Raw genomic sequence first — 22,670 nt, 5'->3', positions numbered from 1 at the left:
GTATATATGTCTCTAAAGATATGTTAATACAGAAAGAAAAGCAATAGCTAAGCCTTTTTTTTTGCCCCTAAGTTTATTTACTGGTCTTTCTTCCTGAATCAGTGCCCAGTCTTTTGCACTTTCACAATTCTCTGATTTATGTTTGTGAGCTGGTTATAATGTAGGACATAAAATGTTTTAGACTATTGTACATGAACATATTTCTAAGTGAGTAAGTTCTGAAAAATATTTTTCAAGGCTGGAGGCCTGTGATCAGACTGATCAGATATGGAAGTCAATAACTTCTGTAACTGACATTAAAAAAATTCAAAGTAAGTGTTTACACAGAGAGGGAGAATAAGATGCTCATGGAGAGTAAACGTTGGCTAAGATGCCCATACTCTCTCAAAAGCCCAATGCTTTATGTAAACTTGAAGAGTTTAATTTATGCAGCTTAATCTCCTAAAGTAAAAATGTACTCCCATGTATTTTAACACTATTGATGCATCTGAATATTTTAAACAAAACACTAATTGTAAATTTTTCATGGAAATTCATGGGAAGTGTTCTCTAAGTTCTGCCTAGTAACTTCTGATATATTGATGTATTCTTGCTAGATAAAAAAAAGATGCTGGGCTGGTGGACGACGTTTTAGTTTAGTGCTTTCCAATTAGATGATTTTGGTTTGAGAAGAAAACTCTTCAAGGATTCTGGAGATGCACTTTCTAATTGATTGTTTACGGTAATACTTCACATATGCAGTCAGCACTTTTGGAATTTGGGCCTTAGTATTTATAAGTGCACAGTGTATTCCTCACTAGTTTAATGAATTAATTAACTTAGTACTGTTATTATTTGGTGGTTCTGGGGTTTGAACTTGGGGTCTTATGCTTGCTGGGCAAGTGTTCTACCACTTGAGCCATAATCCAGTCCATAGATTGTTTTTTAAGGAAATATGTCATCTCTTCATGAAGTGGCATAAGTGGCACAAAATGTCATAAAACTCATACAAGCATCTTAATAAAAGATTTAGGGCTCAGGACTGCTTATCATCTGATATAAAGTTAGACTGTGCCTGTTCTTTGTGACTAGGTTAGTAATCATTCCTACTAAGTGCTATAGACATTGAATTTTTAGTGAGATATAAATTACCCAAGTCTCATTTGATAGTCTACAGAAGTTTACTTACTGGCTAATGTGCTATTTTATGTTCTTTGCTATGCAACACGAAGTGTTAGATTTGATTTTAATAATTAGATCTTGAAAGTCTGTGAAATTGATAATAATTCAAGATCATTGCTCTTCAATTTCACTTTCTTTCATGGACACCAGTGTGGATGAGAAAGGAAGATCATCATTTCTACCACTGCCACTATTGCTAGCTGCTGCAACTACTGCATTGCCCTAGCCCAGAGACATCAGATACATGTTAGCAGGTTGAAAGAGCTTAGCTCTGCAATGGATCTGATTGTACTGAAAGTCAAGTACCTTGGGATGCCTACTCCACAAGAATACACCTGTAATACAAAATTCATACAATTATCTTGTCTTCCAGATGCATTAGCATTGGACTCTATTGTACTAAAAGTGGAAATAATATCAACTTACATTTCAGTCTCCCCTAAAATACTTGATAATATGTGAAGAATAATGATTTGAATGTGTCAAAGAGTGGTTTGAAAATCATTAATGAGTTCCTTTCTCTATTTGCAAATATCAATTAGGAAATAGGAGTTGTAATATTTAGTTTATTTTGGATCTCATGGTTGAGAAGTATATATTTCTCTTTCTGAAAATGATTCAGTGCAATACTACTGAGAAATTTCCTTCATAAGCCAATGACATCATCACATGGATTACCAGTTGAAATGAAACTAGTAAGTATTTTTTCAAATTGTGGACATAAGCTTTTAACATGTTTTTCCAGCAGTAAGAATAAAATTGTTATTAGTTAAATCTGTATAGTCCTCTATTTAAAATCTGATGTTATAAGAAAAAGCAGAAAATATATTTAAATCATATTCAAAGCCAAGATTAAAATTGTGGTCTAAAATATTAGTTTCATTGGTAGGGTAAATTTTTAAATGCTAAATAAGCCTTTGTAGATACTACTTCCTTACACTGGCAGTTCTTTTAGACGAATGGATCATAGATTAGACATAGGTATGGATGAAGATTCTTATCTTTTCTCTTTATCAATAGGAACTTTGGAAAGAAAGGTGTTGATCTCTAACTGCTAAGTTAAATATATTTAGCAGTAAATGTATTTAGGAAGATTCTGGAAAACTTCATAATTGAATAAAGTCAGATAATACAAAACTGTTTTGTTATCCAATGATAGAGGACTGAGGGTAACCCACACTGAAACCCAGTCTTCAGAGAGAATTAAAATGAATAAAATGCATAGCCTTAGCCTATTTAAAGGACACTGTCTTTTAAGCTAGATTTGTAGATCATTTACCTGTATAAAATCCTTGTAAGACTCATTTTCCAAGAATGGTTTAGGTCACTGGGGACATTATTTGGAAATGCTCTTGCATTGGAATATGAAGTGGCTTTATGATCTCATAGTGTTGACATGTTGGCTGTAGATATTGTATTTTTGCATCTCCTAGCTTCAATCTCAATTAAAACAACTAGCAAATTATTCAACTTAATACATGTTTTGAAATGTTGGGAAGTACCTCATATTTTGGAAGTAATTCCTTGGCAACTTAAAGTTTTATACACTAAAGTTAATGAGAAGGAGAAAGAAATCCCCAAATACCATCCATAAAAAGGATGTTATAATATAACAGAAAAATAAGAAAAAAATTCATATTGCGAGTAAAGAAAATAGGATAACTTTTTCTAATTAACCAAATTCAGGAAGAAAAGCCCCTTTTAAACTATGTATTGAGAAAGACAATCATCTTCAGCTACTCATTCAAGTGAAACAGAATCAGTGGCTCTAAAACAAATGCAATAAATCTGAAGATTTGTAGTACTCTACACCATTTTCACTGAAACTAATAAATGGAATTATAGACCTTAATTTAAAAATTATATTTTAGCTCTCTTGCTATGTACAAATGAGTCTCAAGGCTTTTACAGAATTTTGTCAACCTAATGACCATGTTTTTTTGAGAGGCATCATTTTGGGATTTCTATACATAGCTATTCATTTACACCATTTTATGTTGTATATGCTTATACATACTGGTATATATAAATTATAATTGTATCTGTACATACAAATGTGTAACTATACTTATTCAAATAATATGATACAAAGAAAATGTACACATAAAATAAAACTTCAGAAAAAAACAAGCTTCAGAAAATATATATACAAAAAAATATAGCTTTGCATCATATAGAGGTCTATGACATTCATGCTTTCTCTTCCTCTTTCAGTATTTTAACTTGAAAGCAGAATTATCAAAAGCAACTATCAAACCTTTATGCCAGCACCTACTTGAGAAAAACTGAATTATATTTACTAACATGGCATTCACACATACAGAAACATAATATGTAAATTCCTATCATGGCAATAGATGCAGTGTTCTAACTTAATATCCCCAAATCACACAGTGATTATTATACTCCAAACTCCCAAGTGTTACATTAATGCAATAGAATGTCTTCTTACCTTGTTGGAACTTAAGCTGTGAATCCTATCACTGGAGTAGCTGTGGGGTATTGGAGGAGCAGGGCATTCCTCAGCACCTTTTGTGTTCTTCTTGATGACGTCTACGTAGGAAACGGGGAATATGCCTTGTCTGTTGGTTCCTGGAATTTTACCTTCGTACCAGTTTTGATCAACTCTCTTAAGAAGAATAATTCTATCTCCCTGCATGGACATTAGGAAAATGCATTATCAATACAGACACAAAAATATCAAAAATATAATTGTTATTATTTTCTAATAAATAATAGTTTGCCATTTGGGAAAGTTTTACACTTGCAAGTTTTTGCTTAATCAGAGGAATGCAAATAAAGTCCTAGCAATTACTAGAAAACACTACAACAAATATGCCATTAAGCCATTCATTCATGGCATTAGAGTCTTCCTAAGGATGCTTGGTTAATGTGAATAGACTTATAAATGTTTCATGCTAGGGCTGTGTGCATGGTTTGTGTAAGTTATTTCAACTAGCAGATAAGGTGAAAAGGTAACAACTCAATGATAACAGCATATTCCTATCTATACTTGATCTGATGGAATGACCTGTAGAAAGACCTTAAGATAGTGTGTCTGAAATGGGTTGCAGAAATGCACCTCTGGAAGGGATAAAGCTGAAGTCTACATGTACTCACTAGTGACAAAGAGTGAATGAAAAGGATGGGGGCAAATCTAGCACCATAGAAAATCCATCACCATGGCCAGGACTGACATCCCCCTGGTCTACATCAGGGGAGAGTAACACCAGCATCCATTTTGATTGGTTGGAGGCTATGACATCCTGTTCATTAAATATTTGAATAGAATCCCTGCCTTTTGCAGTCATGGAACTATACACATCCACTGTTCTGCCACCTGCAGTGCCCAAACCACTGCCACAGAATCTAATTTAAATTTTAACTCAAAATCACATGTGGAGGGTAGGGGTGGTGGTTTGGGGGGAGGTGGCACAAAATTGTATACATATGTAAGCAAATGTAAAAACGATAAAATAAGAGGAGAAAGAAAAAAAAATCACATGTGGTGTGGAACTAAGTTGGCAAATTGCTGTTAAACAGGGAAAACTGTAGCTGCATCCAGAGGTGATATGAGTTTTGGGTGACTGCACCTGACAGAGTGATGGAGGTGACACTCAAGCAGTAACTTCAGGACAATATGGAGCCCTTCTCAGATGCTACTGAGATGAGGTTTTCTTTTTGTCAAAGCACTAGATGTTTTATTTAGTGTGTCCCATCATCACTGAGCAGAACATACTGAAGAAAAGTGAATCACCCCGGCAGTGGCTAGGCTGTTGTGTGAGCTATGAGATGCACTTGGAAAGCCTTTTTTTTCAGTATTTGGGATCAGACTCAAGCAATCTACCACTGGAACTACACCACAGTTCTTTTACTTTATTTTTCAGATAGGATCTCATGATTTTCTCTGTGCCAGCCTCAGACCAAGATCTTCCTACCTCTGCCTTCTGAGTGGCTAGGATTATAGGCACATACCACCATGCTTGGCCCTGGGAAAGCTTTTCTTTAAAGTATGAAATAGAAGATGACACTGTGAAATGCTCTGGGTTCTCATATTAAGTGGTGCAGGGTAGAGGGTGACAGAGAATCAGCTGAGCAGAATGAGGACAAAAAGTAGAAAATGACATGAAGTTCTTCCAGAACCATGACTGGAATTTTTCATCATTGCACCTGGCTAAGACTTGGTCAGCAGGCATGGGAGGTCTCACCTCATCCTAATTATTATTACTATCTGACTGTGTTGTGTGTGGACGTGAGTGACTCTAAGAAATGTGTCAGTGTTTAGCAAACAATAAGAATAGTTCATTTATCATTTTAACAGAGCAGCAAGTTAATAGATTTCTTCTTAAAACTGTTAAGAAGGGGTACTAGGATTGGATAGGTTGCTAGTGAAATTCAGGCCAGTCATGAGGCCTGGGAAGGATGATCAAGGGAACAGCCTTGCACAGATGGCTCCTCAAAAAGGCTCCCTAGAGAGGAAATATCTTCATTATTTTATAGGAACATTCCTTGATTTCAAGATAGAGAAAAGTAAGTATTGGGATACCCTGTTTATTTTTTAATTGAATCATCAGGCAAGAGAACAGCAATATTTTGAGGTGTATTAAAGTGCTTTATCCTTTTCATAATCCTACACATACAACTCTTGATATCCACCTAAGGCACCTCTGGGGGAGGACTTGGGATCCTGCTTCCCAACCTAAGTCACAGAGGAACCCTCAGAGTTGTTCATCTCACCAGGAACCACCTGTGGAAGGACTTGAGGACCAGCAAACCTGGGTAGCCTTAAGGAGTTCTTTGTAGAAAGAGGAGAAAACCCAAAAATGTCTAAAGGAAGTAGGTAACCTGTTTCAGTTTCAGAAATACACTGTCTTTTTGAATACATCCATGAAGAACACGGCGGGGTTACCTTTCTGAGCGAGAGCTCCACGTTGGTGTCTGCGTTGAAATTGTATTTGGCTACAGCTTCTCCAATCTCTCCAGGCTGGGCTGGGGGAGGGGGTCTTGCAGGCTGTGCCTTTTCAGGAGGCATGAGTTTCTACGAAGGAAAGCAATCATTGATTCTTGAACTTGTGGGCACTTTTGGAACAACCACCATCCAGAGGGAGGGGGAGAAGACATACCTCTACGTACGAGATTGGAAAAATACCCACTCTTCCATGGTGTTCTCCCTCGTACCAGTTCTGATCAATTTTCCTGAGGATGTACACGGTATCGCCTTTCTTAAATGACAGCTCCCTGGAAGAGATGTGTGTAAGTGGGCTTCTTCAACATGTATAGCCATTATTCTTAAGATCAATACCCTTCCTAGATCTGTATTTGTCTAGGAAATACGCTTCCAGTACGTAAAGATCTGTTGAGCTCGTTAGACAAGGATTTTCCTTGCAAGTTCCTAGAATCCATTTACAACATCAGAAATTAGTCTGAAAAGCACAAGTACAAGCATCACATCGGTATAAATCATAGGGAAATTAACATGAAATTTAATGGAAGGGACACACTCTTGCTATCTCATCATTAGTTTGTAGTTGAGGCACTGTAAAACTTACCAAATGATGGATTAATGCTGCACTGAATTTTTCTTTTTTCTACTGAAGTTAGTTAGCTAGAGGCCTAGTCCCCCTCTGCCTTTGATGTGGTAAAGCTTAGCTTATTGTGACATTGTGAAGTCTCAGAAGATCCAAGACCAGAAAAATATTTACTTGTGCATATCTGAAGTTAATTGACAAGTATTTAAAGAATTTTGATAAGGAATTAATTTTGATTGTTTTGATGGGGCACAAAGGTAGGTATCTTTTAAGTGTGACCACACATGAAGATGCTTGCTTTCTTTTTTATAGGTTTTGTTTTTTAAAAAGAAAAATATTTAAGGACACTAAATCTATTTTTCTAATTTTGACTGAACCGTACGTTTGGGTATTTTACATTTTAAGTTTTTAAACAAACGAAATGTCTTTTTCTCATTTTCAAAATTGGAGAATAGGAAGGTAAAACAAGTCCTATCTGGAGGTTGGTACCAGTGGGAGGAGGGAAGATATAAGGAAAGGGTGTAGGAGGGCGAATGCAGTGGAAATATCCATACATTACATATTCATGTATGTAAATGAAAAAATGAGACATACTGAAACCATTCCAGGAATGAGGGGAGAGGGGATAAAGGAGAAAGATGGAGGAGGTGAATTCAACCATGATACATTGTAAGACCTTTTGTAAATGTCCCAGTGTATCCCCAGGACAACAATAATACGATAATAAAAAAAGAAAGAGGCCTGGAGATAAGGGGAAGAAATAAAATTTAAGTTCTAAAGACATTATTTATTTTGAATATTTCATGTCTAAATTTATCGTTCTCACTGTTTCAGGATTTCTTGTCTTTATTACTCCAGTAATTCTAATGGTGCATTATTTTTGCTTCTACAATTATACTTTGCGGGAGGGCAATTAATTTGTGTCTTTTCCCAAGAGCCCCGCTGTCTTACACATCTGCCTTCCCACTCAGGAAGCATTTTTCTTGTTTAGTTCAGAATTTTTAGTTGACTCATTTACTAGTGCAGAGAATATGACGAAGAGAGATTTACATCAGATGGAGGATGTATTTCATTGATTAAAAAATTAATTGGAAAAATTGTTGCATGCTAGAAGAACAATTACACATTTAGACTTGTTATTTATTTTTTGGTGATTGCTGGATTTGAACTCATGGCCTTGTGTTTCCTAGGGAAGTGCTGTACTTCCTGAGCAACTTCTCCAGCCCTTTTGGCTTTCAGTTTATTTTTCAGACAAAGTCTCATGTTTTTGCCCAGGCTGGCCTTGGATTTTGATTCTCTTACCTCCTCCTCCCGTGTAGCTGGGATTACAGGCATGTGGCATCATGCCCAATCTTAGAAGTGCTAAAATCTTTATATTGAAAGTGCATAACATTTTTAGAAACCCTAAAACAGTATTTCACAGTGATTTACATATACAAATGCCCAATGTAAACAACAACAATAAAAAGCAAAAACAAAACAGAAAACTAAATATATGTTTACAACTCAGCAGTTTTATTTGTACCAGGGATATTTTATTTCTGGAAGGGACTAGCTTTTCAAAATTTTTTGAATGTGCATAGAAATTAGAAACAACTAATTCTTAAATTTTAACTACAAAGAAAGATCTTTTCTACTTGCATTGGCTTGCATTTAAAACTTTGAAGTCATCTAGAAACAAGAAAGTCATCTAATTCTCTAGTTTTCAAAACTGTGTCTTTCATCTCAGAGTTAGAATCCTTTTGATAAATTTGCTTTTTTATTCACCCCACACTCTTCATTCCTTTTTTGAAAAGTAGCTGTTAATGACCTAGGGAGATGCCCATTTTCTCTCTTTTTCTCTTTAAAAATTGATACATTATGTTTGGTGAATTATTTAACTATATTTTTATAATTATTATTCTTGAACATGGGTTTAAAGTGCATATTTATTTAAAACAGATACATGTGTCTCTTGATGTTAGGTTTCAAAATCATGCACCTGTTAACTGAAATGACTGAATATGTGGCTGGTCCTGTCATTTTCAGTGGTGTCTGGGAGTGGGAGACCTTGAAAGCTGCACATATTCATCACCATGATTTTTGTGTGAAATACAGAACTACACTGGGGATGATGGATGACTGCTCTTCCTGACTCTGGAGAACAGAGCAGGAGGAATGTGGTAAACAGCAATAGGTTCAACCTACTTATGGTATGAGAGGAACACTTTCCTCTTAATAAAATTATAAATGGCCTCTATGGGTGGTTATTTACTCTACGTGCCCAATTAGATTTTTACCTAGTGATGACCTTGGTGGAAGGCAGGGTTGGTACAGACAACCCTTGACACAGGCGCTGGCATTTTTGCTCCCATGGCAAGGAGTGGGAGAGAAAGTTTTCTTGAGCCTACACTCATCCATGGCACTCAAGAAGAAGACACAGTCCATGGAGTAGGGTGAGGAGTTTGGCATCTGGAGTGATCAAAATCCTGTGATGTAATCAACAGCCCACTTTCCTTTGCATTGCAAACTATCTTCCTTGAAGCTTGTTTATATATAAGGACTTTACAAAACGTCTTGTGAGCCCCTGGCAGTCACTTTTCCTATTTTATACACTCTGTTGTTCCTCAGGGTAGTACATTTTAAGGAAGTTTTTGACTGTCACAAAGAAGAAATAGAATAATTATACTCTGGTCATTATTTTATAACACACACCATATGTATTGTCGTATGATGCCCAAAGAACAGTACTTAGGACCAGTGTGCAGTAGAAACAAAACAGAACTTATGCTATAGCTTGTATCATGACTGCCCCAAAAATGCCCAAGTGTTTCAGACTTAGTCCCAGCATGGCTCTTCTTTAAGAAGTGCAGCCTAATGGGAGGACTTCTGGTGATTGGGAGACATGTCCTTGAAGAGGATGGGTAGAGTCTGGTCTCTTCCTTTGTTTCTCTTTTATGTCCTTGTCATATGGTGAATGGTTGCATTATACTACATGTCTCTGTCCTGAGATGTTGTCCCTTCTGGCCGGAGACCAGAAGCAATGGGTCTTCCTGATCATGGACTGAAACCTCCAAAACCATGGGCCCAAATCCACCTTTCTTTATAAATTGATAAATAAATAAATAAATAAATAAATTTCTTTATAAATTGATGATCCCTTACATTATTGCACTAATGTAAGACAACTGACACAATTAAAATATGTGAGATTTTCCTTGGGATTTTACTTTTTATACCAGATTTAAGCCATGCTCAGTATTAATTTCTGAATAGGATAATTTTAAGATTTAGTTTATTCCATATCTCATCAGCATTGCCAAATTCTGACTACTTTTTTAGACTAGCTTCTGGACCTAGTAATTTATATTATATGCATTTTTATGAAGGAGATATTTTGGTTATTCTATATTCAGTTTAGATAACACAGTGCAACTCAGTGGCAATTTACAATGAATTCAATAGCTTGAGTTCTAATGGAGGCCAAAGTTTCTTAAGTAAGTTCTGTGCACGTAGGCCAGAGAAGATCTTGGCAACTTGCTCCTGCTTAAGTATCAGGTGCTCAGTACTTATCTTCCTCAACTACTTGGTTGCTTTTTGGATAAACAAATTCCTAAAGAAACAGGGTAGGAGAAAAAGTGCAACCCAGGATTAAGAAAACACCAATCCCACTGGGCCACAAGAGTGAACTCTGCTCAGGATCTCTAAGCTTCGAGGGTTTCGAAGTGATTTCACTACAGAAACCTTTGATCACCATTCTACTCACTGCCTCGCAGACAATTCTTGATATAGCTAGAAGAATCTCACGTCTTCTAGCTACAGCTAGTTTCTCTCCATATGTTTATTTTTAATTAATTCTTGACAAGAAACTTTAGAAACAAAGATTCTTTATTTCTTTTTGTTTGTCTTATTCTTTGAGCTCATTGTCCTCTAACAGGCTTCATGGAATTTAAGACTCAGTGTTTCTCAACTAAACTCAAAATGAAAATACAATAATCACATTCCAATGAGTAATTCTGAAGGAACCTGTTAGAGTGGGGATTAGGTCTTATTTGTAACACACCCCACTGCAATATTTATCTCTTCAAGTATTCCTAGCATAGGCAAAGCCCACATGATGAATACTTTTTCCTACTTACTTAGATGTCTGAGCCTTAAAATCATAAACAGCTTTTGCAGGCAATTTCTGAAAAGAAAGGTAAACAATTAGCATTAATTTAAAATGTGTATTTCCTACAAGAAAGAGTTTTACATGCATTAAAGGAAAATGAAACCTTAAGGAATAATTAAACATATGTAGCATAAATTCTAGATGCAACTTACAAATAAACCAATTAGTTCTGCATTTAGATTTATAAGCTACATCAGGGATCTTGATAACTGAGCTCTGCAAAATCCTATTTTATTTTAGTAATGAAAGTAGATTAATGCCATATTAGGATAATAAAATGTCATTTTAGGATTCTGCCTGAGGTATAATTTGGCTATTACAAAGGCTTCTCCTGGGATAATTGTGGATAATTGCTCTATGTTCTATGGATTAACACAGCTCATGTCTGAATCATAATAAAAGGACCAAACTGCATGAAGGAAGTCATAATCTCATTCACGAAATACTTATTAGCATATTAGCCAAGGAATACTAGCCCAATTATCACTGGGAGGCCAGTTGGTGGTCAAAAGTGTAGGTGTGAACACCTAGCACCCCCTAGAGGGTTCAGGGGCCCTTGTCAACCGCTGCTCATCTTTAAGTTATGATGTGATGTACCTGCCTATCCTTAAATGTTGGCACCCACAAATGTGCCTAAGGCTCCATGTAGCCTACAGCTAGTGACATTAGCTCTTCTTTCCCCACCAAATGACAATCCCTTCACTCCATTCTCTGTCTCTGTGATTCTAGTGAACTTCAGGAAGCTTGAACAATTTTTGACATCATGAGGATCCCACAGATCCCACAGGCTCTGAACTGATCCTTGTTCCTCCTGGAGTGGTTGCCAACCCAAGATCAGCTTTCAGTTTCCATTCTGCCTTCTTGGGTCTGGGACAGTTAGGAACAAATGTTCTGGCCCTGTCTCAAGACCCTGGACTGAGACCCAATTGGCACATGGTTCCCAGGGGTAGTGCTGTAGGAAATGGATGGATCTTTTCCAACAAAAGTAAGCAGTAAATTTATTTGTTTGGAAGTTGTATCGATTTACAATACAGTGGATGTGGGACCAGTGGGGCCAGGAGATTGGAAAGAGGAAACCTTGTCTTTCACAAGGCAGCCAACTTAGGACTCTTTAGACCACAGTGGGTCTAGTAGGTTCCAGGTTAAGACTCAGAAAGGCCTTCTGCCCAGGTTGGATCATAACGCGAGAACTGGAGCTCAGGTCAGTGGGCAAATGGCCTCCAGTCCTAGACTCAGGCTCCAAGGAAAATCTATCTAGTTTCTTGATTGTGATTTCATGTTCCATCCTTAGTTCTTCACTGGTTTTGGGATGTCCAGTTGGCTGCTAAGTGCTTTATCAAGTAGGTTAAAAATAGACTCCCATGGTGCTCAATTAATTACCTCTTTTTCTGGAGATCCTCTTCGTTCCCTTGATGCACTTCTCCCCAAGTCGGGCAAAGTGGATGAGTAACTTCTAGGAGACTCACGGTCTATTGGAAAGGATAGGGCCAGAGTAAGCCTCATTTAATTGACAGAAGACTTCTCAGACATTTCCCCTGATGTCAACTATCATCAACCCCCAAGTTTGGAGAGATACCACAAATGAAAACATGGTGTAGAACTCATAGTTAACTAGAACGTTGTGATATAAGACACACAAAAACAAGAACATTCAAAAGGAGAAACAGCCAAGGGAAAGTATTGTAATCATATGCATATATAAATACAATTGTTTCATTGCTAATTAATTCTACTATAGCTCTCAGTGTAGACAAATCATAGTTCTAGGGGTTTTCATATTAAAAACTTTTCAATACTTTACTCTTTCTATTTTTTTTGCTTCCAAGTTATAATTACTATTATAAGGTCTATAGAAGATGGAGAATTTGAAAAATAGCAACAATTTGTAGAAACAGAAATGTTTTGTGAAACAACAATTTAAGAAGGTAGTAATGAAAAAGAAAGTATGATGATGAGAAGATTATGGTCGTATCTCTCTTCTATTTTTTTGTTTCGAAAATATTTATTGAGTCTTAAGATATTATACACTTTATCTATGATCTTCTGTTATACTCAGCTGATAAACTACCTTATCAGAAAGTAAATATTTATTCTAGAAAATAAAGGGATAAGAAGAAAGCATCATATAAGTTGTACCTTAAAACAAATTATAAGTAATTACATTACAAAATTATGATGGCAGATATTTATTAACAGTCTCTTACACCTTACACATTTGCATGACTTATATGTGGAAATATAATGAGGAGTTGAAGTATTCCAGCACTAATTCTGTAGAATTTTACTAGTGTAACTGGGTCTAAGTTTTTCATTTCTTTCTTTTACCCCTTTAATAAATTTAGTTCTCTTCAATAGTAAGAAACTTAAAAATAAAATTCATTTTATTTTATTTGAAGGAATTAAAAAATGCTGATTGGTAAGAAGGAAGCATCTTTTAAAGCTTTTACTACTTTGATTGTATGGAAGAATGAAGAGCTTATAAGTGGGATATCAGTTGCATGACATATAAGGACAAGTGTCTAGGAGTTATGAAGTTCAAAGCCTTTAGGAAGGGGCCATGGTCTTCCTTCCTTCCCTCCTTTCTTCTTCCCTCCATCCCTCCCTCCCTCTTTTCTTCCTCCCTCCCTCTCTCCCTCTTTCCTCCCTCCCTCCCTCCCTCCCTCCCTCCCTCCCTCCCTCCCTCCCTCCCTTCCTACCTTCCTTCCTTCCTTCCTTCCTTCCTTCCTTCCTTCTTTCCTTTTTACAGTACTGGGGTACTCATGCTTATTAAGCAAGTTCTCTACTGGTTGACCAACATCCCTAGCCCTTTTTGCTTTAGTTGTTTTTCAGATTAGGGTCTCTCACTTTTGCTTGGGGTCAGCCTTGAACCATGATTCTCCTATCTCTGCCTCCTACCTCACAGGTAGCTGAGATAACAGGTGTGCACTATCCCACTAGACTTGTTTTTTGAGATTGGGTCTTGCTAACTTTTTTTTTTTTTTGCTCAGGCTGGCTTCAAACTGCTATCTACCTATCTCTGCCTCCTAAGTAGCTGGGCTTTCAGGCATGAGCAACTGAGGCCCATCCCCCAAATATTTTAGGTAAGACTTGACCAGTTATTTTCATGCATTTTGAAGGATTATACATAGTGTATTTTTCATTCTAAGTTGATGTACTTTTATGAACATGGGGATCTCATGATGGTCATACATTTTAAGTTACTTTTACTAGCCTATGTAATATAAAGTATTTTAACTTGGGCTAAACATAATTGAAAGTAAACATTTTATTAAAGAACAAATATTATTTCAATGCATTTCAAGGTCCTCTGAAATTATGTTTCAATAATGTACACTAATGAAATTGAGACCATTATCTCAGGCATTGGAAAACTGGAGAAGGTAGCAGAGGTTTTTAAAAAATTAGATTCTGATATGTCTCGGTCTGAAAATTTCCAATTGCAGAAATTGACTTTTAAAACTCTGACTGTTTTTGAAATATGTTGTATACTGTAAGTGAAAAAAGCAAACATAAATACTAATAAAATAAGGAACTTTATGCAATGATAGGTAATTAACAATTTTGCCATATGTACAGAACAAATGTGAAGTTTAAATTACATCTCTTTTTGTCCAGATAAATTATATTTTGTAGAATATGGTTATCTAGCATCTGTGCAGCCTTAAGCAAATTTTCATTCTATTTGGATCTCAGTGTCAACTCTAAAGCAGTACTCGCAATAACACTCATCTGTTGTTTTTTTGCTTGCTTAATTAGATAATGTATAAAGTACTTTGAAGTACCTGGTATATAGAAGAGTCTCTGTTGACAGCCCAACTTGCAGTCTGCAATGTGCATTGTGGCCTACTGCAATTTACATAGTATACAGATGAACTTTAAGAATCAATGAAAAGAACTGGATAAAAATATTAGAGCAGGCTGTGGTTTTAAGCTATGCAACCTTAACACATGTCTCTGCATTTAAACTGCTCTTTGTCCTGTGTTGCCTCTTCCAAGTTACCTATGAAAATGTAGGTGAGTCACTTTTAACCTGGTCTATTGTAAATTTCAATACAAGATTTTTTTCAGTAGAAATAGAAAATGAGTAAGTAATGGAAAAAAAGAGAAAATGGATACATTGCATGATGGAAATGTGACTTTCATATTCAGCTTAAAGACATTCACAAAAATTTTATCCCAGTTGTGTTCTTTAAATGGATAAAGACATTAAATAAATTCTAATCTTTAATTGTACATCTCCTACTAATCGCAAGTTTAGTTTGATTGCTGAATGTTTTGATATAGCATCTTCTGTACGGAACATGAACACACTATCTGCGTTAATGGCTACAAAGCTTGAAAGTTAATAGAAAAGTCAAAGTAAAGAGTACCTGTAAACTACTGGGTTTGATTCTTTTTACAATGGAAAAAAATCCGTTAAGGACATTGGTATCCAATTATAGTTTCTTGCCTTCAAATAGCCTTTTAAATTTGCTGTCTCAATGTACCAGATTTTTTTTTTAACCCTAACATTAAGCTACAGAATGGGTTTCCTTTCACTTTTGAGAAAATTTTTGTGAATTGATGATCACTTTAAGCTATACACGAAGCCCAAATATCATGTGGGCAAGTGGGAACCATTCAGTAGGACATATTTGCACAATAAACATTCGCTTCGCAACACAGAACGATGTCAAGTGGTCTCACAGCTCAGAAGATGAGATGTAGGAATGGAACATGAATGAGCTGGAGGATGAGTATCTGAGCCACAAGGTAAAAGAAAGAAAAGCTCCTCCACCTTGGAGACTCAGTGCGCTATCCGGGTCCTGGTGACAGTTGTTGTTGGTTGTGTCCACGTCTTGGAAAGAAGCACTGCGAGGCAGTCTCCCGCACTCATTTTGGTACAGTGGACAATGAGTAGCACCATCTTGAGGCAGTGGATGGAAGGGCTGGTGCGTGGGGCTCCTTTTGAGAGCTCTGAGTGATGAATTCCTCTCAGGAATATCTGGTAGCAGTTCACTGATCAGACGGTGCAAAATACTGTTATCGGGCAAACTTCCTCGTCTTTTTTCAGCTTTAATTTGGTCACAGATGTCTTTAAGGGCAGAGTCCAGAGCCTCAAATACAGAGGCTTTGCATTTGGCCTTTTCAGTCTGTTTTTTGGGAGTCAAATTTTTTTTCCTCCGGAAAGGCACAGGGCTAACTAGAAATGCAAGTTTAGACAGACCAGGGTCCATTTCTTGTCTTCTGGGCTGTTCAATATTTTCATGCTTAGCTCTTTCGTGTTTTAGCATCGTGGTAAATCGAGTATAGGAGGCTGGACATCGACCTTTGCAGGAGCTGATGAGGTGCCGGTGATGGTGATGGTGGTGATGGTGGTGGTGGTGGTGGCTGGATCCATAGAAACTTTCAGAGGATGTGAACGAAAAGTGATCAAAGTCACTTTCACTGCAGAAGGAGGATCCTTCTACATGAATGTAGTCGCTGTGGTCAGACACAACGCCATCTTGGTCACTGTCGGAAAATTCCATATGAGTTCTCGGCTGCTCTTCGCTGGTGACTTCAATGTGGATGGGCACCAGGGTTTTAGAGTGAGAGTGGTAGCTTCGTTGAACCTGAGAAGGATGTCTACTTTGCGTTTCTTCCTCCAGCAAAGACTCAATGGAAAACCGCCTCTTGGGACACAAACCATTTTCTTGGGGTTCTAGGGTTACCGGAGATAACATTTCATCTCCTAAATTTGGCATGGATTTTGACTTTTGAATCAACTTTTCAAATTCTGAAATGCGGGTGGGTACCATGTCCCTGGGCACCTCCTCGGTGGAGGACTGACTCCACCCATGCAGGAGGTCCTTATGCTGCTGTTCCTTTTCATACTGCATAATTCTCGACTTCACAGAGCAAATCACCTCTGAATTCATCAGGTCCTTGCGATTAATACGATGCATTTTCTTGTACATTTTGAGGAACCCTGGGGCATCATGGGCCGACCTGTGTCTGATCCTTGATCTGCCATTACTGCGACCCTCCTGGATGTAGGGGGACCCCCATGTCATGGGACAGCTGTCTTTGGAGTCTTCTTCACATAGCAGGGAGCCCATGCTTTCTGACTTGGTTTTGGGGTCTGGGAAACTATCACAGTCATCATTTAGGAGATCGTCACAGCTACGGGATTTGATTTTGGGGGATACTGTTTCTTCAGTGCTACTCCAGATCTCTGCATTCTGCCTGGCCATCTGCCAGCCATTCTTGAAAGTGATGGCCCTTTGAGAGTCTCGAGGGACATCTAAGTGCTGTCTATAAGTGCTACAGTACTCTAACTCACTGCAGGGGGTGCTGTTGAGCCCTGAGTAATTGCAAAGGGATGGACACATTTTGGTATCGTCCCCACCTTTCAATCCAGAGCAGCGTGGCAGGAAAGAGACATTTGGAGAAGTTAAAAGGTTCAGAAAGAGAGGAGAGTGTGTCAGTATCAGCACAGCAAAGACAAGGCAGTTAGTGTACTATAATCTAGACAGACTGTTAACACATGTAGCTTCAACTTTAGAGAAAAAGTCTAAGACCAGCTATTATATGTAGCTTTGCAGACACCAGAGGTAGTGCATAACACCCAATTGGTTGCTAATATACCTACTCCTATTACAGAATCCAGACATATTTCTGCCAGTATGGTACGCAGATTATTGAGCTTCTTAAGCTAGTAGCATGACCTGGTAATAAATTAAAGATTTAACAATACTCAAAGTGTTATGGACTTAATTTAATAGGGACAGAATTTGAGGCTCATTTGATTTATCGTAACAGGTAGATAAAAAGTAATTTATAAATTTACATTTAATTAATACTCTATGTTAAATGATTTTTTCATGATATTGGAAAGAAAAAACCGTAAGAAAATGGATTTTCCAGAGTTGCTAAAGCAAAATGCTATGAGCTATTGCTGCCAATATTTTTTCAAGAAAAGAACTATACCTTCTTCAAACCAGCGTTGATTGCTAGTCTTCAACCTTTGAATGTAAAACTTTCTTCAGAGGTACATGTACCATGCTTTGTTTCTGGGAAGTTTTTTTTTTTTTTTAATCACTTGCAATTGGATAATAGAACTTGACCTCAATTTGGAGTATATGGAAATATTCTTTTGCTTTGCTGGGTTAAGGGAGCAGCCAAATTACATGTAACAGGACATTTTCTTCTTAGTAATAAAACATAGTGGAGGAAAATGTCTCTAGCAACAACTCAAGAGTTATGATCTTCCCAGAATTCTTCAAAGTACATAAGCACATTAACAAGATATGTAGTATTTGGGAAAGGAAGTTGATTTAACACCCCCTATGATAAAACAAGTATCTAAATTCATCAGAATCCTTTTAACTTTTGGGTAGTACCCAAGAATAATGAATCAATGGTATTTCATGACTTACTTGTCACCTTAAGATATTTGTTTACAAAAATGAGTAGAATCTCTGTTAAAGGCATCTCTGTTAATGAGGAAAGGTGTACTGAATGGGTCTGCTTCCTCTGACCTTCTTCTTACTATTCATGGCTTTTACTGGGCCTCAGAAAGGTAGGCCTTTTGCTTACCCAGAGTTCAGTCATCGCAATCAGTCTGTCTTTTGCACATAAATCAGTTACTGCTTACCTATAACTACCATGTGGCAACAGTTTTAGGACCCACAATTGATACACATAGCTGAATCTGTCCTGTTTCATGGAAATTCTGTTAGAACTCAGTTTCTTCACACATTTGAAAATACCTCCCTCTTTTGTTTCAACTTCAAGAGACTGGAAGAGATTGTCAGGCCCCATATTTGGTATGGCTCTAGGTTCACAGAGATGCTTGCTCAGTCCTCAGTTCCCATCTCAGAAATAGTCTTACTCTTCAGGCACTAATGCACTAAATGATCTTCTAAGACCTGAAGGAGCAAATTGCTCCCTTTCAACACTGAGCTTATTGTACTTCCTAAGAGGAGACAGGTCAACTGAAAAAGTAGCTTGTTTATTTCTACACTTCATAATTATGGCTGGAAACCAGTTTAGTTTTCATTGTGGACTGTTGTGAATTGACCACTGTGTTATATGGTACAATGTGGATATTCTATCTACCATGTATGAGAAGGGAAATAAAAGTACAGGTAAATAATGAAATAAATGATTTAATATATTAGATAATTTTTAACTAGAATGAAAAACAACATATATTTCAGGCAACAATTTTCTCTGTGCTGTTTATAATTCTTAGTTTATAAATTTAATTAATTTGCTAGCTGTAAAAACATTAGAAAATTAAGACTATATGTAAATGTAGTCTACATAAATCTGATGAGTTATTTGATACTTCGATTTATTTAAGAAATAGTCTGTTTGAGGGGAAAAAAAAGCATTAACAGATACCAGTCTGAATCCTTTAAGCTACGCTACTCAGAGAAGGATCAGCTTGAGTCAGTCTGGGTAGAAATAAAGCTATCGTTCTCAAACTATATTTTATCAAGACATATAGGTAAAAAGAGAAAACAGTAAGTAAAGCTAGCACACGTCAGTATCACTGGACCAGCTTTCACATGTACGCTAGGCTAAAACTTGAACTAAAACATTGTGTGTTCATTTGTTATTGCTCACCTTTTGGTCTTGATGGGGAGGAAGGAGAAGAACTAATGAAAGACTTTGTAAGGGTGGTGTTTGATCCTGGGAGGTCCATCCGACCTGGGCTGGTCCTGCTTGCACTTGGATCCCCCAAGCTTCTGGGGGGACCCACTGCAGGCTCACTCTTCCTCCTTTTCCTGAAGTCACTGGCCATGCCTGTGGAACTGAAAGACGGAGTCAGGTGTGATTGGTATTGGAGGAGGTAAGCATGTGTACTAAATAAGACTGCTGGAAGATGCTAGAGATGATGGTACAATACCCATGCCCCCACCTCCAAAACTGTGTTTTGAGGAACTCATTCCTTGACATTCAAAATGATTTCTTTAAAATCAACTTTTAAAGACTTTAAAAAAATAGTCCTTATTTTTTTATTAGAGAACTTTCAGGCTTACAGAAAAATTGATACAGGCCCTACATTATCTGTGGGTTCTGAACGCACAGATTCAGCCAACTGTGAATTGGAAATATTTTTTGAAATGCACCTGTATTGAACATGTACAAACTTGTTATTATTTCCTAAGCACTATGGCAGAACAATTCTTATATGCCATTGATATTGTGTGAGGTATTAGAAGTAATCCAGAGAAAATTTAAAGTATATAGAGGATGAGAGTAGATTACATGCAGATACTATGTGACTTATATATATAAAAGATTTGAGCATCTGATGATTTTGGTGTCCTTGGGGAGTGCTAGTGCCAATCCTCTCTAGGTACTGAAAGACAATTGTCTAGAGAATTCCTCTCTACTCTCTTCCAGTGGTCTATAATGGTAGGGAGGGTTTTTCTTTTTGTCATGGTTTTGAGTTTGAGTATTGTATCATTTAAGGAAAACCTTAATGAATGAAGGGATACATCATGCCACATTCTGTGTGGAATCACTAGATAAAATTATATAAACAATGGTGACAACACGAGTTGTAGCTCTTTTGGAGCCTAGCAGTACGTTATGTGCTTTATTTACATTTTTGTCTTGTTTAGGTCACACAGCAACCTATGAGGAATCATAGATTATCAAGCACAAATGCCTAGAAGTCACATAGGTGGAGCCAGACCTCAGAATTAGTCTGTACTCTTCTAAAGAGCGTATCCCATCTCCAAGACCTGTGTTTCCATGATTATCCTGCTGTGTGAGGGTCCGTGTGCCTTCATAGCAATCTTTAGATCAGGTTAAAACTCTACAACTCACATGTTTTAAACAGTTTAGGTGCATATGTGGATGCAAAAGACATAAAAGAGAGGTTGGGAGAGATCATCTCTTTGCGATTTTGAATGGACTGCAAGAACCCATTTTATAAGGGCCTAATTCACAGTTTTCTATTTAGGTTGATAGAAACTTCTAGAACAGCACATTAATGTCATAGAAATATTTGTTGATGATACAGTATGGCTGGGAGTTTGTAATATTCAATATTGCTATTTAACGATGTCTGAATTTGGTAATATTTTGAAGTAAGTGTGATATTTAAAGCCTGCTAACAGAATTTACCTTGGTCAGGCTCTGAGGACAATTATGCCTAGTGGTTATAAACTATCTTGCTTCTGTTTTGTCTTCTTTACAACTGGGTAAATTTGGCAAGTTACTGAGTCTAACTGTTAGTTTCTTTAGATATAAATGGGGGCAGTGGTATTTAAGTTAGTGTGTCTTTGGATTGAATTATGTTTATGTTCTTTGAGTGCCTGGAATATATTAAGACATCATTTATTGCTAGTAAAAACTTTTTTATTTGTGTAGTCAGAGTATAATTAGCAAATATGTATGTAAAAGTTTCTAATGTATAATTTTTACAAATATCATATTACTTGACAACATTGAAAATTAGAAATTAAATTGTTATTTAATATTTCCATTTAAAGGAAAGAAAACTGAGTACAGCAGAGACAGGAAAGAGAAGAATTTATCAACCTGTGAAGGAATACAGAATTGTTTCACTTAATTTATTTTATAAATTCTTGAATATTGTCATACAAAATAATGTAGAAAAAAATTAACTTTATGAGGTATCGCCCATAAGAATGAATGATACATAACCTTCACTATACTACTGCACTGAATAATATTGCTATTGAAAAAGAAAGCACTGGCACAGACTCTTCTGGTGGTATAATGCAATGAGATTCTTACCTACTGGGCCTTTCCAGGCTTCTGTCTATAGATGACTGATATATGGAGGCCTGCGAAGAAAAAATAATGAAAATTACTACCATGGCAAACTTCCATTGTCTGTCAATGTTAAATCAAGTATTCCAAAGTGAATATTATAAATATTGAGACTAAAAGTACCATTTATTATGATTATGAATTCCCACTTTTTCCTATGTACGTGTTCTTCTGATATACTGTATTGCATTTCTTCATGTAATGCAAAATATCCATAACCCAAGCATTCATTGTATTGGGGAGAAAAGAAAAATGACCATTTATTCAAGAATACTAATTGGATGAAGAACTAAAGGCATTCTACACTGTTAACTTCAGAATCTCACCTATTGACTGACTGGAGGTAGAAATTTCCTGCATAAAGGAGTGGGCTGATGTTCAAATATATTTGTAGTCATTATTTAATCCTTAAAAAATATAAACCTTCTTTATAATTGTGTTGTTGCTGTTGTGAAGTTATCTTTAAAATATAGCATATAGGAAAAACTTGAGATATCTTTCCTCTGTCAACATAGACTTGGCATTTTAGTAAACCCACAGAATTTGATTTGAAATTAAACTAAAGTACCTGGGAGTTCAATCAGATACAGTTTTATAAATTTCAAATAAGGTGAGTTCAGGGTTATCTTAAAATAAACAATCTAATGAATCAAAATAGAACCCCTTTAAAAAGTATACTTTAAACACATTCCTTAATCCTAAGCAGTACCCTAAAACTGATAGTAAGGAAAAAATGATAGATGTGAAGTTTTCATTTCCTATGGTTGCCCCTGAGACAGCTGCTGAAATATCTAAAAAGCAGTAGAGGGACAATAGTGTGACTCCAAAAAGTGGAGGAGACACTGTAAGATGAAAGCATCTGTGACATGATGTCCATATGTAAAGCAGTATGTGTATCAAATAGATCTAGTTTTAACTTTGGTCATATTTGATGTTCCATTTATTATCACAGACAAACTCTGGCTTGATAAAAAACTAGTTTGGGAATGTTTGTCTATAAGAAAGTTTAAAAATATCAGCCAGAAAGGCAGGATATCATAAATTTAATCTTA

At 36.6% G+C, this 22,670-nt stretch overlaps 1 protein-coding gene and 1 long non-coding RNA gene across 49 annotated transcripts in view; one reads left to right on the top strand and one right to left on the bottom strand.

Moving 5' to 3' along the window:
- The window catches only part of Sorbs2 (sorbin and SH3 domain containing 2), a 326,863-nt gene that overhangs the window by 19,004 nt on the left and 285,189 nt on the right, over positions 1-22,670 (bottom strand). For 34 of the 46 annotated variants that reach the window (XM_074054802.1, XM_074054805.1, XM_074054804.1 and 31 more), the window contains 8 exons: positions 21,583-21,632; positions 19,435-19,622; positions 15,617-17,209; positions 12,220-12,308; positions 10,808-10,854; positions 6,285-6,399; positions 6,071-6,199; positions 3,614-3,814 (listed from right to left, as the gene is read on the bottom strand). In XM_074054802.1, coding sequence (XP_073910903.1) covers positions 3,614-3,814; positions 6,071-6,199; positions 6,285-6,399; positions 10,808-10,854; positions 12,220-12,308; positions 15,617-17,209; positions 19,435-19,622; positions 21,583-21,632 — 2,412 coding nt within the window. The remainder of the gene's footprint in view (positions 1-3,613; positions 3,815-6,070; positions 6,200-6,284; positions 6,400-10,807; positions 10,855-12,219; positions 12,309-15,616; positions 17,210-19,434; positions 19,623-21,582; positions 21,633-22,670) is intronic. The other 12 variants (XM_074054835.1, XM_074054829.1, XM_074054830.1 and 9 more) reach the window with 1 other exon arrangement.
- The window catches only part of LOC109695375 (uncharacterized), a 74,169-nt gene that overhangs the window by 37,341 nt on the left and 14,158 nt on the right, over positions 1-22,670 (top strand). The window contains exon 3 of one of the 3 annotated variants that reach the window (XR_012441520.1): positions 13,827-13,919. The exons of the other annotated variants lie outside the window; for them this stretch is intronic. This is a non-coding gene — a long non-coding RNA (uncharacterized lncRNA). The remainder of the gene's footprint in view (positions 1-13,826; positions 13,920-22,670) is intronic. 3 annotated transcript variants of the gene reach the window in all.

This window comes from Castor canadensis, chromosome 14 (genome assembly GCF_047511655.1).
Source record: "Castor canadensis chromosome 14, mCasCan1.hap1v2, whole genome shotgun sequence".
Taxonomy (NCBI): domain Eukaryota; kingdom Metazoa; phylum Chordata; class Mammalia; order Rodentia; family Castoridae; genus Castor; species Castor canadensis.
Note: the sequence above shows the minus strand (reverse complement) of the source record. Positions and strands in the feature narration are given on the sequence as shown.